General features: G+C 43.3%; 1 protein-coding gene across 1 annotated transcript; it reads right to left on the minus strand.

The window, feature by feature from the left end:
• Positions 1-5,634: 5,634 nt before the first annotated feature.
• Positions 5,635-9,802, minus strand: LOC145864264 (uncharacterized). Its single transcript, XM_082969691.1, has 2 exons — positions 9,793-9,802; positions 5,635-8,930 (listed from the first exon to the last, which is right to left on the minus strand). The coding sequence occupies exons 1-2, from the start codon at positions 9,800-9,802 to the stop codon at positions 7,621-7,623; spliced, it is 1,320 nt and encodes a 439-aa protein (XP_082825817.1). The 3' UTR covers positions 5,635-7,620.
• Between the last annotated feature and the right edge of the window lie 9,011 nt (positions 9,803-18,813).

The raw sequence follows: 18,813 nt of genomic DNA on the forward strand, positions 1-18,813 counted from the left end.
ATCCCACAACAGCTGAGCAGCAAAGATACAACAGAGCTCATATCCACACGAGAGGGATGGTCCAACGTATGTTTGGACTATGGAAAAATCGATTCCAGTGTGCAATACATTTGGTTTCAAGCCAAGAAGTTGCTGCAAGGTGATCATTGCTACAGCTGTTCTGCACAACTACCTGAAGCAGCATGACTGTCCTGATCCTCCCATGATCAGCATCAAGCAGATGTACCCATGACTGTCCTGATCCTCCCATGATCAGCATCAAGCAGATGTACCCATGGCTGTCCTGATCTTCCCATGATCAGCATCAAGCAGATGTACCCATGGCTGTCCTGATCCTCCCATGATCAGCATCAAGCAGATGTACCCATGGCTGTCCTGATCTTCCCATGATCAGCATCAAGCAGATGTACCCATGGCTGTCCTGATCCTCCCATGATCAGCATCAAGCAGATGTACCCATGGCTGTCCTGATCTTCCCATGATCAGCATCAAGCAGATGTACCCATGGCTGTCCTGATCCTCCCATGATCAGCATCAAGCAGATGCTGTACCCATGACATGACTGAACCCACCCATGACTGAAGCAGATGTACCCGTGGTTGAGGAAGATGTGGCTCAGTTGGTAGAGCATGGTGTTTGCAACGCCAGGGTTGTGGGTTCGATTCCCACGGGGGACCAGTACAAAAAATAATAATAATAATAATAATAAAAAAAGCATGAATGTATGCATTCACTACTGTAAGTCGCTTTGGATAAGAGTGTCTGCTAAATGACTAAAATGTAAAAATGACTGAGGCAGATGTGTCCGTGACGGAGGCAGATGTGCTCATGACTGAGGCAGTCAATGACCAACGAGGACTTGCACACGGAGTTGCTTCACATTGCAGCACTTCAACTAGATGAGATGCATTTAAATATGGAATGTATTCATTATGGATTATTTTTGCTTTGATAATGTTTGTTCTGTACAAAATTCAAATAGTGTGGAGCAAAATTTAATGAGTGACTAAACCAAGGCTGGTTTAAAATGTAGTTTGTGGTGATTAAAATAGTCTCTCTCATGAATATCCAAATGACAAAACATTTATATTTTTTACATATCATATTGTTGACCATGGCTGGTCATCACTATTGTCTCATTTTTAGGATCATAATTCTCTCTTCCAACTTCATATCCAATTCAACCTGTTCACATTCCACCCTCACTGTGTACTGGCTCTTCCAACCTGTTCACATTCCACCCTCACTGTGTACTGGCTCTTCCAACCTGTTCACATTCCACCCTCACTGTGTACTGGCTCTTCCAACCTGTTCACATTACACCCTCACTGTGTACTGGCTCTTCCAACCTGTTCACATTCCACCCTCACTGTGTACTGGCTCTTCCAACCTGCCTCCCCCTCACCCACCCTTCCACCCCTCCCCCTCACTGTGTACTGGCTCTTCCAACCTGTTCACGTTACACCCTCACTGTGTACTGGCTCTTCAAACCTGTTGGTCATCATCTGGTATACCATCCAGAGGTTGGTCATCATCTGGTATACCATCCAGAGGTTGGTCATCATCTGGTATACCATCCAGAGGTTGGTCATCGTCTGGTATACCATCCAGTGGTTGGTCATCGTCTGGTATACCATCCAGGGTTGTTCATCGTCTGGTATACCATCCAGAGGTTGGTCATCGTCTGGTATACCATTCAGAGGTTGGTCGTCGTCTGGTATACCATCCAGAGGTTGGTCGTCGTCTGGTATACCTTCCAGAGGTCGGTCATCGTCTGGTATACCATCCAGAGGTTGGTCATCATCTGGTATACCATCCAGAGGTTGGTCATCATCTGGTATACCATCCAGAGGTTGGTCATCGTCTGGTATACCTTCCAGAGGTTGGTCATCATCTGGTATACCATCCAGAGGTTGGTCATCATCTGGTATACCATCCAGAGGTTGGTCATCGTCTGGTATACCTTCCAGAGGTTGGTCATCGTCTGGTATACCGTCCAGAGGTTGGTCATCATCTGGTATACCATCCAGAGGTTGCTGCTGCTCTATTATTCCAGACAGGAAGTCACTCAATTCATCAGTGTTGTGTTGTTTTGGTGGTCCACCACCAGTAGTAAATCTCTCTCTTCTGATCTCTGCTTTCTCTCTTTTTAAAGACAGTTTAAGGTTATTCCACAGAGTCTATAAAAGGCAGATATCATTTAATAATAAAAGTGATGTCACAAAAATATGAATATGAGAAATGTGTAATCCTGATAATAATGCAGATATCTCACCTCCAGTTGTTGTTTCTTCTTGTAATCCTGATAATAATGCAGATATCTCACCTCTAGTTGTTGTTTCTTCTTGTAATCCTGATAATAATGCAGATATCTCACCTCTAGTTGTTGTTCTCTTCTTGTAATCCTGATAATAATGCAGATATCTCACCTCCAGTTGTTGTTTCTTCTTGTAATCCTGATAATAATGCAGATATCTCACCTCTAGTTGTTGTTTCTTCTTGTAATCCTGATAATAATGCAGATATCTCACCTCTAGTTGTCGTTTCTTCTTGTAATCCTGATAATAATGCAGATATCTCACCTGAAGTTGTTGTTTCTTCTTGTAATCCTGATAATAATGCAGATATCTCACCTCTAGTTGTCGTTTCTTCTTGTAATCCTGATAATAATGCAGATATCTCACCTCCAGTTGTTGTTTCTTCTTGTAATCCTGATAATAATGCAGATATCTCACCTCCAGTTGTTGTTTCTTCTTGTAATCCTGATAATAATGCAGATATCTCACCTCTAGTTGTTGTTTCTTCTTGTAATCCTGATAATAATGCAGATATCTCACCTCTAGTTGTTGTTTCTTCTTGTAATCCTGATAATAATGCAGATATCTCACCTCTAGTTGTTGTTTCTTCTTGTAATCCTGATAATAATGCAGATATCTCACCTCTAGTTGTTGTTTCTTCTTGTAATCCTGATAATAATGCAGATATCTCACCTCTAGTTGTTGTTTCTTCTTGTAATCCTGATAATAATTAGGATCATACCTCTCTCTTCCAACTTCATATCCAACCTAATCAGGCTTAACCCAGGTGTTCATACTGAAACTAATCAGGATTAACCCAGGTGTTCATACTGAACCTAATCAGGATTAACCCAGGTGTTCATAACTTCACCTAACAACAACATAGACCTAGGATTATAAATAATTTAATATTTCAGGTGAAACATGGAGACTAAAATGTCTGTGATGACATTTCATAACCTGATCACCAGATCATTTTGTTAATAATCCCACTAGGCTACTCTGTAATGTGTTGTCATTCTAAATGTCCTGAATAAAGGAAAATAGCTCTGTGTGTTGTACAATAGCCTATCCATCAAGGAACAGTTCTCTACACATTATGAGCTAAGTATCTCTGTGTCCAAACAGACTAACGAGACCCTACAGTACATCAACCAGACAATAGCACATTATAAACATGAATTTGTTAGGGATGTTGGATCCAACATGGAGCACGGCATAACTGTCTTTACCAGAGTAATGAATGAAAAAGCACTTTGGTTGTTGTTGCATGTCGTGATGTTTGTCATGTGACTGTCATTCAGAAAATGATTTCCTGGATCAGCTGATGATAGTTGAACATGTGACTGTAACTAAACAGCTACAGTATTAAGTATTATGTGTAATTATTGAAGAACCGCATTAATGACAGTATCCATTTGGGTGAACCCCAAAAGGTTCTTTGAGGAACCATGATAAGGGGTTCTTCAAAGAACTTATAGGGGTTCCCACAAAATGTTCTTCAAATAACTTTTAGGGGTTCCCCCACAGTTTCAATTTGAAGAACCCCTACAGGATACTCCAGGAACCTTGACTTTTTAGAGCGTATATTGATAAAAGTCACCTGGTACGAGAGACATTTACATAGTTACCTTGGCTCACTCTAACTTTATGGAAAAAAGTTTATTCAATAAATCCAGCAACTCCTCTCATACTGGGAAGAACCTCCCCAGGCCTTAAGGGCAGTTTTATTTCAATTGTAGTACCTGGATGGAGAAAATCCAATTAGCGTTTTATAGTTACATCATTAGAGTAACCTAACCTAATGTGGACACACTCCCATCAGTTTCAGACTTTGTAGACTGTTTAATAATGCTTAAACCTCATCTTTATCAAATGATCCATTAAAGATACCAACTCAAAACCTACGTTCGTCTACATATGGGTTGTTTAAATTGTATCTAATTATATTCCCAGTATTACTTTATCAAATCTCTAGTAATCATTATACACACATACAATTCATCATATTTTCATATATTCACAGAATCCATATAAAACGTAAGAAATTCTCAGGTACTCACAACAACCATTCCATTTGCTTTTTCAAGGACTCTCCACAGCTACGAAGCAGCTCTCCAAACATACTCCCAGCAGAACCAAAAATAAACTTTTGTTTCCCGGACAATGACCGGATCGTCAACGGTTCTCTAACCTCCCAGAGACCACGGCAAAATCAAGCCTCCCAGGAACTATAGACCTTCTGCTGCTTTCTAACATATCATCCCGCTTATTATCCACATTACAATCATCTGATTAAGCATATTTCTATATGTTACTATCCAGACGACAGATTAAGACTCATTTCCAGTCACACAACTCTCATATCACAGTCACACAACTCTCATACCACAGTCACACAACTCTAATATCACAGTCACACAACTCTCATATCACAGTCACACAACTCTCATACCACAGTCACACAACTCTCATACCACAGTCACACAACTCTCATACCACAGTCACACAACTCTCATACCACAGTCACACAACTCTCATACCACAGTCACACAACTCTCATATCAGTCACACAACTCTCATACCACAGTCACACAAATCTCATACCACAGTCACACAACTCTCATATCACAGTCACAACTCTCATATCACAGTCACACAACTCTCATACCACAGTCACACAACTCTCATATCACAGTCACAACTCTCATATCACAGTCACACAACTCTCATACCACAGTCACACAATGCTATTCTCAAACAAACCTAATCAATTAGTTGTTTTTCAACAATATTTTAACCTGCAGGAACATTTTCACATTTCTATCTCATGGTTAGTTCCTAGGATAATGTAACACATACATGTACATCTTTCAATACTTCTAAAATGGGGTCCAGGTTTAAAACAATTACAGGTGCACCTTACACTATATCATAAATGGTCTTAACTAGTAAACACAGATTCTAGTTTTCATCCAGTTCACACAGATAGCTGCCTCAGATTCTACTGACTGGGCCCTGTTTACACCTCCACACAGGAATACACACTCAGAGCCTACGAGGCGTTTCTAAAAACTCAGCTTTGTGTGTTTCTCACCTCTTTCTTTAAAAAAAAAAAACTAGGTTTGAGTTGTGGTATCCACTCAGATCAAAGGTGGGTCCATCTGCTCCGTTCCTGAAGTGTCTTCTCCCTGAGATCCCATGTTTGAGGGATCCCTTGTACACCATTTACCCAGGTCAGCGGTCACCAAGTCAAGATTCACATCCCCATCGCCAAATGTGGTGGTTAATTTCTTTAATATCAATTGAGGAGACAAACTTATCACACAAGTCAGAGTTATTCTTAAACTAAATCTTTATTCACTTATCTGCTGTAAAAACAGTACTCTTTGTGTAGAGACCAGGGTCTGGCCCTGGGGTCATCTCTCCCTGGTCCCATATAGAACAGAAACATTAACTCATGCTCTGGAATGCGGTCTCTTTAGGTTTTATCACCCAAAAGACATTGTAAATCTCCTGTCAGTGTTTTCTCCCAGAGGCCCATCCTCAGTAGAACACAGACACTATAGTTCTAAGAACCCTCTATTCTGTTAATAAAACAACCATTTGATGCAATAAAAGTATTATAACATAATGTTGCAATTTTGCTCTCAGTGTCCACTGAAAGTTGACTAGTAACAACAACTGGGATCTAAAAGACACCCACCATGAGACCCACTAAATCTGCCCAAGAAGAGGAAAACAAAAGAAAAACCCACACCAAACTTAAAGACAGGAAGCAAACCAAAACGAGCTACACGTGCTAAAGTCCAACCTCAAAACATAAATATTATTATAATCAACTACAATGCTTCACCTTCAACAATATAAACATGGTGTCTACTGGCTGTAAACAATTAAAAACAAGAAAAAAAAAACTAGTAAAACTCACTAGCTTCTAGAACTCCCGTCTTAATACTGACTAGCTTCTAGAACTCCCGTCTTAATACTGACTAGCTTCTAGAACTCCCGTCTTAATACTGACTAGCTTCTAGAACTCCCGTCTTAATACTGACTAGCTTCTAGAACTCTCGTCCCCTTGGAACGAGCCCAAACAAAACTAATCTCCAATACGGAAAAACATGCAGTCAAAATAAATGGCAACGCACTAGCTAAATGCAAAACACAAAACTTTGACTGCCCAGCCTTGAGACAATCAGCAACCAAGTTGTCCTTACCACAGACATGTCTGATTTCAAGAGGAAACTCCTGCAATATCCGTAGTAACTTTCCACCTCACAGCTTCTCTCTCTTTTCAGGGTTCACTAGATAGGCATGTTGTTGGAACGGGGCCCAGTCCCCAATGTCATGCTCTAGTACATTTGGGTTGGCACATCTGAGAATGAACCCTGATATTCTAAAAGCAGGGCAACAATGTCAATATAATTGTACCAAAAAATTGTCAGTTGGTTACATAAATAATAATCATTACTAAATGTTACATGAAATGTAAATATGAAATATTTGATTGCATAGTCCTATTTTCAACGTCTTTTCAATTACATTTTGTTAGGTGGGATATCCCCAATGTCAAAACATGTCCAAATCTAAACATAAAATGTGCTATATACACAAACATCTGCCACAATAATCATATTACTAAAACAGGCTCCTTATAAACTGCACAAGCACCAAAAACCCTGTTGTTTTGACAAGTAGCAATAAATCAATGATATCCATTAGGGAGGAAATCAGGTTGTACATGCTGTTGAAACTAACACAACAAAACAAAACACATGGAAATGGGAGATATATTTTACCTCACTGGTTAGAGGACAACCTGAAGAAGACAGTCAGCTACATTTTGGAGTGATGCATTTAAATGTAGGGGTCGCTAAACAAAGGAACGCAACACTAATTTGTCATCACTCATCGATATCATGTTGAAATCAATTGTGCCGAGAGGAGGAAGATGAAGTTGCACATCCTGTTAAAACTAACAGCTCCAAAACCACACGGAATTTGGGAATAATGTGTACATCACTGGTTAGAGGACAATTTGTAGAAAACAGCTCGCTACATTTTGAAGTGTTGCATTTTGATTCAAGTGGGTCACCAACATGGTAAATGTAACACAACTCTTTTTGTGTTAGTCACTTTTTGTTAAATCACATAAATAGTACTCATCCATTTCAGAGCCTTGATTTTCCCCGAGGCTAATATCCATATCATGCTGAAATCAATAGAACGGGGACAAACGTTCAGGGTTCTACATTGTGACATCCTTAAAATACTCCTACTACAATGTTAAAACATTCTACATTGTGACATTAATTCATTGATATCATGAAACAACTCCTTCATGTATTTTCTGATGTTTCCTCAGAGATCTTTTATCAGAGTATCTCTTGTCACATTGATCACAGCTATGAGGTTTCTCTCCTGTGTGTGTTCTCTGGTGTATAGTCAGATGGCTAAATGTAACAAAACTCTTCCCACATTGACCACAGCTATAATGTTTCTCTTCTGTGTGTATTCTCTGGTGTTGAGTCAGATGGCTAGATCGACCAAAACTCTTCCCACATTGACAACAGGTATAAGGTTTCTCTCCTGTGTGTGTTCTCTGGTGAACAGTCAGAGAGCCAGATGTAGTACATCTCTTCCCACATTGATCACAGCTGTAGGGTTTCTCTCCTATGTGTGTTCTCTGGTGTACAGTCAGAGAGCCAGATGTAGTACATCTCTTCCCACATTGATCACAGCTGTAGGGTTTCTCTCCTGTGTGTGTTCTCTGGTGTAGAGTCAGATAGCTAGATCGAGAAAAACTCTTCCCACATTGACCACAGGTATAAGGTTTCTCTCCTGTGTGTGTTCTCTGGTGTAGAGTCAGATAGCTAGATCGAGAAAAACTCTTCCCACATTGACCACAGGTATAAGGTTTCTCTCCTGTGTGTGTACTCTGGTGTTGAGTCAGATCTCCAGATTGACCAAAACTCTTCCCACATTGACCACAGCTATAAGGTTTCTCTCCTGTGTGTGTTCTCTGGTGTAGAGTCCGAGCACTAGATGCCGCAAAACTCTTCCCACATTGACCACAGCTATAAGGTTTCTCTCCTGTGTGTGTTCTCTGGTGTACAGTCAGAGAGCCAGATGTAGTACATCTCTTCCCACATTGATCACAGCTGTAGGGTTTCTCTCCTGTGTGTGTTCTCTGGTGCACTGTCAGCTGGCCAGATTGACGAAAACTCTTCCCACATTGACCACAGCTATAAGGTTTCTCTCCTGTGTGTGTTCTCTGGTGTCGAGTCAGATAGCTAGATGCAGCAAAACTCTTCCCACATTGACCACAACTATAACATTTCTCTCCTGTGTGTGTTCTCTGGTGTAGAGTCAGATAGCTAGATGTAGCAAAACTCTTGCCACATTCATCACAGCTATACGGTTTCTCTCCTGTGTGTGTTCTCTGATGAATTTTAATGCCTGCTGATGAGGTGAATCTCTTCCCACAGTCAGAGCAGCGGTGAGTTCTCTTCCCTGTGGGTCTCTGCTGGTGTTTATTGAGGTGTTCTGATCTGGAGAGACTCTTCTCTGCCTCTTCAGCATCACGAGGTTGTTGAGGCTCCACAGAGGACACACGATAGTCCCATATCTCTCCTGTGTGAACAACAAAGTCAGACAGATGATATAAAAGCCCACAACAGCAGAAATCCACTGTAAAAGGAGATGCCAACAGCGTAGCCATGATGTTGTACAACAATTGACGTCTGTAATGAATGTTACAATTATTTATTCATTTCCAGGTTGCTTATGAGTGCATTTCACACTACTTTGGATTATAATTGTAAGGCTCATTTGAATGTCCTGCTTAATATAATGTTTGCTACAGTATTAAGAATTATGTGTAATTATTGAAGAACCACATTAATGACAGTATCCATTTGGGTGTCAATAAAGTCAATATTTTTTTATTTCATTTTTTTTATTTCACCTTTATTTAACCAGGTAGGCTAGTTGAGAACATGTTCTCATTTACAACTGCGACCTGGCCAAGATAAAGGAGGGGTGGATCAAGGAATCACCCGCAGCAAGAGCAACATTGTTGGTATGTACAGAGAAAAGAGTCGGTCCGAGAATTTAACCCTGTGGTAGCTCCATAGAGACTGCCAGAGGTCCGGTCAACAGGCCCTCCGATTTGACACACTGAACTCTGTCTGAGAAGTAGTTGGTGAACCAGGCGAGGCAGTCATTTGAGAAACCAAGGCTATTTGAGTCTGCCGATAAGAATACGGTGATTGACAGAGTCGAAAGCCTTGGCCAGGTTGATGAAGACGGCTGCACAGTACTGTCTTTTATCGATGGCGTTTATGATACAGTGAGGGAAAAAAGTATTTGATCCCCTGCTGATTTGGTACGTTTGCCCACTGACAAAGAAATGATCAGCCTATAATATTAATGGTAGGTTTATTTGAACAGTGAGAGATAGAATAACAAAAAAATCCAGCAAGGGAGCAAATACTTATTTTCATCATATGACAAGGGTAACAGATGTCCATCCGCTTCCCCCAAAGCAATCCTGTGATCTCCTCCTGTCCACTCAGCACATTCCACAGCCACTCTGTCTTTCTACAGATCTCACTCCTTTATATACTCTGCGTCTGATCTATCATGTCTTTAATATCTCAATGTTCAAAGTTTAGCCCGAATCCAACAATAGTCATAAAGTTACACTCCCTTTCAGCCGGTCAACTTCGGTACAACATACTATGGGGAAAATACAATCATTCCCCATGCCGACCCAAACGGATACTAAATGAAACGGCCCCTGGCAGACCACCCAGACCTGACCCCGCAAGATGCGTCAGTTTTGTCAATTTATTCATTGTCTTTTCTTTGAAACACTCCTGTCAATGTTGAGTAAAGACACACACCTAATTACGAAGGACGTAGGAGTAGTCTACCTGGCCTGTGTGCAAATGTAGGCCTATAAAATGTGCCCATTTGGGGATGTCTTCTCAAATACAATTTTCTTCACCTCAAACAGCAAGTAAACAAAGTCTAATCAAAATCAATTGCGAATGACAATAGTTCCTCAAAGTATTTTCGTAAACATTTCCAGCTCTCGCCCTTTCGATAACCACTCGGCATGAAAGGGAAAAATGTAATGCTCTGATCCTGTGGAAATGTCATAAAATACCTGATTACTTCTTATCCTTTGCACAAATAGCCGACAGCTGTGTCTGTCCAGAACTCACTAACGTGGAAAACCGAGGGCCCAGAATATTCTATACAATGTCGAAAGCTTGCTATCACAAGTTTCGGAGGATCCAGTTGATAGTTGATACAATGTTTCAAGTTTGTTGTAGACAGGCCATGTGCAGCCAATGTGATTTATAAGGTATTTATTTTTATCAGGATATTTTCTACCTGCAGAATGCAATGTTTATATTTGCTGGCTTTATGTAGGCAATATTTTTACATAGTTGGCAATGGCAATAAAAGTTACTTTTAGATTTGTATAATTTTCATTTAAATGTAGATAGAATGTAGATTAATCAGACAATAATTTTGAGATACTATTACAAATTAAATGAAACTGTTCCACGAAAATGTGCACATGAAAATCATAACTGGCACGCAGATTTGTTGAAATGGTCAGATAAATTGGCACTCCAACTGGAAAAGGTTGCCGACTGCTGGTGTAGTCGATTACTGAAAATTTCAGGAGCAGAATGGCAGAATTTACGAAGTCCAGCAGCAGAGGGGGAAGGGGGGCTCCCTCTAGGTCAGGTCATGTTGACGACTGGCTCCCTCTAGTCAGGTTATAGTGATGACTGGCTCCCTCTAGGTCAGGTTATAGTGACGACTGGCTCCCTCTGGTCAGGCTATGGTCACGACTGGCTCCCTCTGGTCAGGTTATAGTGATGACTGGCTCCCTCTAGTCAGGTTATAGTGATGACTGGCTCCCTCTAGTCAGGTTATAGTGATGACTGGCTCCCTCTAGTCAGGTTATAGTGATGACTGGCTCCCTCTAGTCAGGTTATAGTGGTGACTGGCTCCCTCTAGTCAGGTTATAGTGACGACTGGCTCCCTCTAGTCAGGTTATAGTAATGACTGGCTCCCTCTAGTCAGGTTATAGTGATGACTGGCTCCCTCCAGTCAGGTTATAGTGATGACTGGCTCCCTCTAGTCAGGTTATATTGATGACTGGCTCCCTCTAGTCAGGTTATAGTGATGACTGGCTCCCTCTAGTCAGGTTATAGTGATGACTGGCTCCCTCTAGTCAGGTTATAGTGATGACTGGCTCCCTCTAGTCAGGTTATAGTGACGACTGGCTCCCTCTAGTCAGGTTATAGTGATGACTGGCTCCCTCTAGTCAGGTTATAGTGACGACTGGCTCCCTCTAGTCAGGTTATAGTGATTGGCTCCCTCTAGTCAGGTTATAGTGATGACTGGCTCCCTCTAGTCAGGTTATAGTGATGACTGGCTCCCTCTAGTCAGGTTATAGTGATGACTGGCTCCCTCTAGTCAGGTTATAGTGACGACTGGCTCCCTCTAGTCAGGCTATAGTGATGACTGGCTCCCTCTAGTCAGGTTATAGTGATGACTGGCTCCCTCTAGGTCAGGTTATAGTGATGACTGGCTCCCTCTAGTCAGGTTATAGTGACGACTGGCTCCCTCTAGTCAGGTTATAGTGATTGGCTCCCTCTAGTCAGGTTATAGTGATGACTGGCTCCCTCTAGTCAGGTTATAGTGATGACTGGCTCCCTCTAGTCAGGTTATAGTGATGACTGGCTCCCTCTAGTCAGGTTATAGTGACGACTGGCTCCCTCTAGTCAGGCTATAGTGATGACTGGCTCCCTCTAGTCAGGTTATAGTGATGACTGGCTCCCTCTAGTCAGGTTATAGTGATGACTGGCTCCCTCTAGTCAGGTTATGTTGATGACTGGCTCCCTCTAGTCAGGTTATAGTGATGACTGGCTCCCTCTAGTCAGGTTATAGTGATGACTGGCTCCCTCTAGTCAGGTCATAGTGATGACTGGCTCCCTCTAGTCAGGTTATAGTGATGACTGGCTCCCTCTAGTCAGGTTATAGTGATGACTGGCTCCCTCTAGTCAGGTTATAGTGACGACTGGCTCCCTCTAGTCAGGTTATAGTGATGACTGGCTCCCTCTAGTCAGGTTATAGTGATGACTGGCTCCCTCTAGTCAGGTTATAGTGATGACTGGCTCCCTCTAGTCAGGTTATAGTGACGACTGGCTCCCTCTAGTCAGGTTATAGTGATTGGGTCCCTCTAGTCAGGTTATAGTGACGACTGGCTCCCTCTAGTCAGGTTATAGTGACGACTGGCTCCCTCTAGTCAGGTTATAGTGATGACTGGCTCCCTCTAGGTCAGGTTATAGTGATGACTGGCTCCCTCTAGTCAGGTTATAGTGACGACTGGCTCCCTCTAGTCAGGTTATATTGATGACTGGCTCCCTCTAGTCAGGTTATAGTGATGACTGGCTCCCTCTAGTCAGGTTATAGTGACGACTGGCTCCCTCTAGTCAGGTTATAGTGACGACTGGCTCCCTCTAGTCAGGTTATAGTGACGACTGGCTCCCTCTAGTCAGGTTATAGTGACGACTGGCTCCCTCTAGTCAGGTTATAGTGATGACTGGCTCCCTCCAGTCAGGTTATAGTGACGACTGGCTCCCTCCAATCAGGTTATAGTGACGACTGGCTCCCTCTAGTCAGGTCATGTTGACGACTGGCTCCCTCCAGTCAGGTTATAGTGACGACTGGCTCCCTCTAGTCAGGTTATAGTGATGACTGGCTCCCTCTGGTCAGGTTATAGTGACGACTGGCTCCCTCTAGTCAGGTTATAGTGATGACTGGCTCCCTCTGGTCAGGTTATAGTGATGACTGGCTCCCTCTAGTCAGGTTATAGTGATGACTGGCTCCCTCTAGTCAGGTTATAGTGATGACTGGCTCCCTCTAGTCAGGTTATAGTGATGACTGGCTCCCTCTAGTCAGGTTATAGTGATGACTGGCTCCCTCTAGTCAGGTTATAGTGACGACTGGCTCCCTCTAGTCAGGTTATAGTGATGACTGGCTCCCTCTAGTCAGGTTATAGTGATGACTGGCTCCCTCTGGTCAGGTTATAGTGATGACTGGCTCCCTCTAGTCAGGTTATAGTGATGACTGGCTCCCTCTGGTCAGGTTATAGTGATGACTGGCTCCCTCTAGTCAGGTTATAGTGATGACTGGCTCCCTCTAGTCAGGTTATAGTGACGACTGGCTCCCTCTAGTCAGGTTATAGTGATGACTGGCTCCCTCTAGTCAGGTTATAGTGATGACTGGCTCCCTCTAGTCAGGTTATAGTGATGACTGGCTCCCTCTAGTCAGGTTATAGTGACGACTGGCTCCCTCTAGTCAGGTTATAGTGATTGGGTCCCTCTAGTCAGGTTATAGTGACGACTGGCTCCCTCTAGTCAGGTTATAGTGACGACTGGCTCCCTCTAGTCAGGTTATAGTGACGACTGGCTCCCTCTAGTCAGGTTATAGTGATGACTGGCTCCCTCTAGGTCAGGTTATAGTGATGACTGGCTCCCTCTAGTCAGGTTATAGTGACGACTGGCTCCCTCTAGTCAGGTTATATTGATGACTGGCTCCCTCTAGTCAGGTTATAGTGATGACTGGCTCCCTCTAGTCAGGTTATAGTGACGACTGGCTCCCTCTAGTCAGGTTATAGTGACGACTGGCTCCCTCTAGTCAGGTTATAGTGACGACTGGCTCCCTCTAGTCAGGTTATAGTGACGACTGGCTCCCTCTAGTCAGGTTATAGTGATGACTGGCTCCCTCCAGTCAGGTTATAGTGACGACTGGCTCCCTCCAATCAGGTTATAGTGACGACTGGCTCCCTCTAGTCAGGTCATGTTGACGACTGGCTCCCTCCAGTCAGGTTATAGTGACGACTGGCTCCCTCTAGTCAGGTTATAGTGATGACTGGCTCCCTCTGGTCAGGTTATAGTGACGACTGGCTCCCTCTAGTCAGGTTATAGTGATGACTGGCTCCCTCTGGTCAGGTTATAGTGATGACTGGCTCCCTCTAGTCAGGTTATAGTGATGACTGGCTCCCTCTAGTCAGGTTATAGTGATGACTGGCTCCCTCTAGTCAGGTTATAGTGATGACTGGCTCCCTCTAGTCAGGTTATAGTGATGACTGGCTCCCTCTAGTCAGGTTATAGTGACGACTGGCTCCCTCTAGTCAGGTTATAGTGATGACTGGCTCCCTCTAGTCAGGTTATAGTGATGACTGGCTCCCTCTGGTCAGGTTATAGTGATGACTGGCTCCCTCTAGTCAGGTTATAGTGATGACTGGCTCCCTCTAGTCAGGTTATAGTGATGACTGGCTCCCTCTGGTCAGGTTATAGTGATGACTGGCTCCCTCTAGTCAGGTTATAGTGACGACTGGCTCCCTCTAGTCAGGTTATAGTGACGACTGGCTCCCTCTAGTCAGGTTATAGTGACGACTGGCTCCCTCTAGTCAGGTTATAGTGATGACTGGCTCCCTCTAGTCAGGTTATAGTGACGACTGGCTCCCTCTAGTCAGGTTATAGTGACGACTGGCTCCCTCTAGTCAGGTTATAGTGACGACTGGCTCCCTCTAGTCAGGTTATAGTGACGACTGGCTCCCTCTAGTCAGGTTATAGTGATGACTGGCTCCCTCTAGTCAGGTTATAGTGACGACTGGCTCCCTCTAGTCAGGTTATAGTGACGACTGGCTCCCTCTAGTCAGGTTATAGTGACGACTGGCTCCCTCTAGTCAGGCTATAGTGACGACTGGCTCCCTCTAGTCAGGTTATAGTGACGACTGGCTCCCTCTAGTCAGGTTATAGTGATGACTGGCTCCCTCTAGTCAGGTTATAGTGATGACTGGCTCCCTCTAGTCAGGTTATAGTGATGACTGGCTCCCTCTAGTCAGGTTATAGTGACGACTGGCTCCCTCTAGTCAGGTTATAGTGATTGGGTCCCTCTAGTCAGGTTATAGTGACGACTGGCTCCCTCTAGTCAGGTTATAGTGACGACTGGCTCCCTCTAGTCAGGTTATAGTGACGACTGGCTCCCTCTAGTCAGGTTATAGTGATGACTGGCTCCCTCTAGTCAGGTTATAGTGATGACTGGCTCCCTCTAGTCAGGTTATAGTGATGACTGGCTCCCTCTAGTCAGGTTATAGTGACGACTGGCTCCCTCTAGTCAGGTTATAGTGATTGGGTCCCTCTAGTCAGGTTATAGTGACGACTGGCTCCCTCTAGTCAGGTTATAGTGACGACTGGCTCCCTCTAGTCAGGTTATAGTGATGACTGGCTCCCTCTAGTCAGGCTATAGTGATGACTGGCTCCCTCTAGTCAGGTTATAGTGACGACTGGCTCCCTCTAGTCAGGTTATAGTGATGACTGGCTCCCTCTAGTCAGGTTATAGTGATGACTGGCTCCCTCTAGTCAGGTTATAGTGATGACTGGCTCCCTCTAGTCAGGTTATGTTGATGACTGGCTCCCTCTAGTCAGGTTATAGTGATGACTGGCTCCCTCTAGTCAGGTTATAGTGATGACTGGCTCCCTCTAGTCAGGTTATAGTGACGACTGGCTCCCTCTAGTCAGGTTATAGTGATGACTGGCTCCCTCTAGTCAGGTTATAGTGTCGACTGGCTCCCTCTAGTCAGGTTATAGTGATGACTGGCTCCCTCTAGTCAGGTTATAGTGATGACTGGCTCCCTCTAGTCAGGTTATAGTGACGACTGGCTCCCTCTAGTCAGGTTATAGTGATGACTGGCTCCCTCTAGTCAGGTTATAGTGATGACTGGCTCCCTCTAGTCAGGTTATAGTGATGACTGGCTCCCTCTAGTCAGGTTATAGTGACGACTGGCTCCCTCTAGTCAGGTTATAGTGACGACTGGCTCCCTCTAGTCAGGTTATAGTGATGACTGGCTCCCTCTAGGTCAGGTTATAGTGATGACTGGCTCCCTCTAGGTCAGGTCATGTTGACGACTGGCTCCCTCTAGTCAGGTTATAGTGATGACTGGCTCCCTCTAGTCAGGTTATAGTGATGACTGGCTCCCTCTAGTCAGGTTATAGTGATGACTGGCTCCCTCTAGTCAGGTTATATTGATGACTGGCTCCCTCTAGTCAGGTTATAGTGATGACTGGCTCCCTCTAGTCAGGTTATAGTGATGACTGGCTCCCTCTAGTCAGGTTATAGTGATGACTGGCTCCCTCTAGTCAGGTTATAGTGACGACTGGCTCCCTCTAGTCAGGTTATAGTGACGACTGGCTCCCTCTAGTCAGGTTATAGTGACGACTGGCTCCCTCTAGTCAGGTTATAGTGACGACTGGCTCCCTCTAGTCAGGTTATAGTGATGACTGGCTCCCTCTAGTCAGGTTATATTGACGACTGGCTCCCTCTAGTCAGGTTATAGTGATGACTGGCTCCCTCTAGTTAGGTTATAGTGACGACTGGCTCCCTCTAGTCAGGTTATAGTGATGACTGGCTCCCTCTAGTCAGGTTATAGTGACGACTGGCTCCCTCTAGTCAGGTTATAGTGATGACTGGCTCCCTCTAGTCAGGTTATAGTGACGACTGGCTCCCTCTAGTCAGGTTATAGTGATGACTGGCTCCCTCTAGTCAGGTTATAGTGATGACTGGCTCCCTCTAGTCAGGTTATAGTGATGACTGGCTCCCTCTAGTCAGGTTATAGTGATGACTGGCTCCCTCTAGTCAGGTTATAGTGATGACTGGCTCCCTCTAGTCAGGTTATAGTGATGACTGGCTCCCTCTAGGTCAGGTTATAGTGATGACTGGCTCCCTCTAGGTCAGGTCATGTTGACGACTGGCTCCCTCTCGTCAGATTATATTGTCCTTTGAGAAGGTTTTTAAACAAAAGTTTCAAACCAATTCATGAATGTAATTGAATCTAGGTATGTCTTGCCTTTAATGTAATGGCATGAAAAATAAAATTGGCTGAATATTATACAATGACTTATCAACAGCTGTAATAATTTGCCTCCACAGGAAATCTATACGGGCAGTTATAGAATATACTATACAGCCTAGAAACCTGGTTAAACTATCATTATGACATCATGGATGAATTCTAGAATATACTATACAGCCTAGAAACCTGGTTAAACTATCATTATGACATCATGGATGAATTCTAGAATATAGTATATAGCCTAGAAACCTGGTTAAACTATCATTAAGACATCATGGATGAATTCTAGAATATACTATATAGCCTAGAAACCTGGTTAAACTATCATTAAGACATCATGGATGAATTTTAGAATATACTATATAGCCTAGAAACCTGGTTAAACTATCATTATGACATCATGGATGAATTCTAGAATATACTATATAGCCTAGAAGCCTGGTTAAACTATCATTATGACATCATGGATGGCCAGTCCTTGTATTCATAGTGTAGTGAATTCAGGGGGTAGCCCTGAGCTGGACTCAAACCTGGGTCCACTGACTGTCAAGCCAACACCTTATAACTGTTACGCCAAGATGTCTGAAATTCTTGACGAGGTCGGTAGGTGTTGGGTTACGTTTGCTACAATAGCTTTCTCTATGAATTTGAGTGGTTACATTTCTCCTTCCCCCATCCCTCAGCTGTTTACCAAACCAAGCCTCTGGGCTAGCCATTTTGTTGCTGTTTAAAAAACCCACACAACCCAGGAATCTGCAGTTCAAACAATAACAAAGCTGTAATTCCTCCACTGTTTTGGTAATAAGATGATTATGGGGTTGGAGAAATGTAACTACAGACAGACAGACCTATGGATGCAAGGACTGACCATCCATGATATCAACATTATAGTTTTAAAAATGTTGAGGCTGTACAATGTTAATTTACATTGTTTCTAGACATTGGAGTAAAAAAAGCTTATTTGGGTTTCTGATGTGGTACAACAGTTGAACTAAGCTAGAAATAAATATTTTATAAGTCACAATATGGATGTAGCAATTGCAGATTTCCGCTTTAAGACCAAACATCAGTTCAACAACTGCAGAGTTTGTGCCTCTGTATTTAAGACAGTACTTACTAGTGTTAATCAGGGAACGGTTTCTCAAAACCATCTTATGGCTAAATTCACCGTTAGAACCATTGGACGCCTTAAGATGCGTTTGGGAAACCGGACCAAGATATCCAGTTTCCTCCTCTTCTTCCTCCTCCTTTCTCGATGTAACAGTCATCTCCCCCTCTTCCTCTTTCACTCCATAAACGGCAGCCTCCTCTTCTTTTACTGTAACATCCTCCTCTTCTTTTACTGTAACATCATCTTCCTCTTTCACTCTGAACGCATCATTTTCTTCTTTCACAGTAACGGCTTCGCCCTCTACTTCTTGTTTTACTGTGATGTCCTCTTCTTTAGCAGGAGAGTAGCTCAGTGACCGCATGGTTGGGAATGTTAGCTAGCTAGGCTAACTTAACCAGCCCGCTAGCTGACTAATAACAACAACACTGTAAATATGAAATTAAATCGGATAACTA

Source organism: Salmo salar, chromosome 02 (genome assembly GCF_965601325.2).
Source record: "Salmo salar chromosome 02, fSalSal1, whole genome shotgun sequence".
In the NCBI taxonomy this organism is placed as follows: domain Eukaryota; kingdom Metazoa; phylum Chordata; class Actinopteri; order Salmoniformes; family Salmonidae; genus Salmo; species Salmo salar.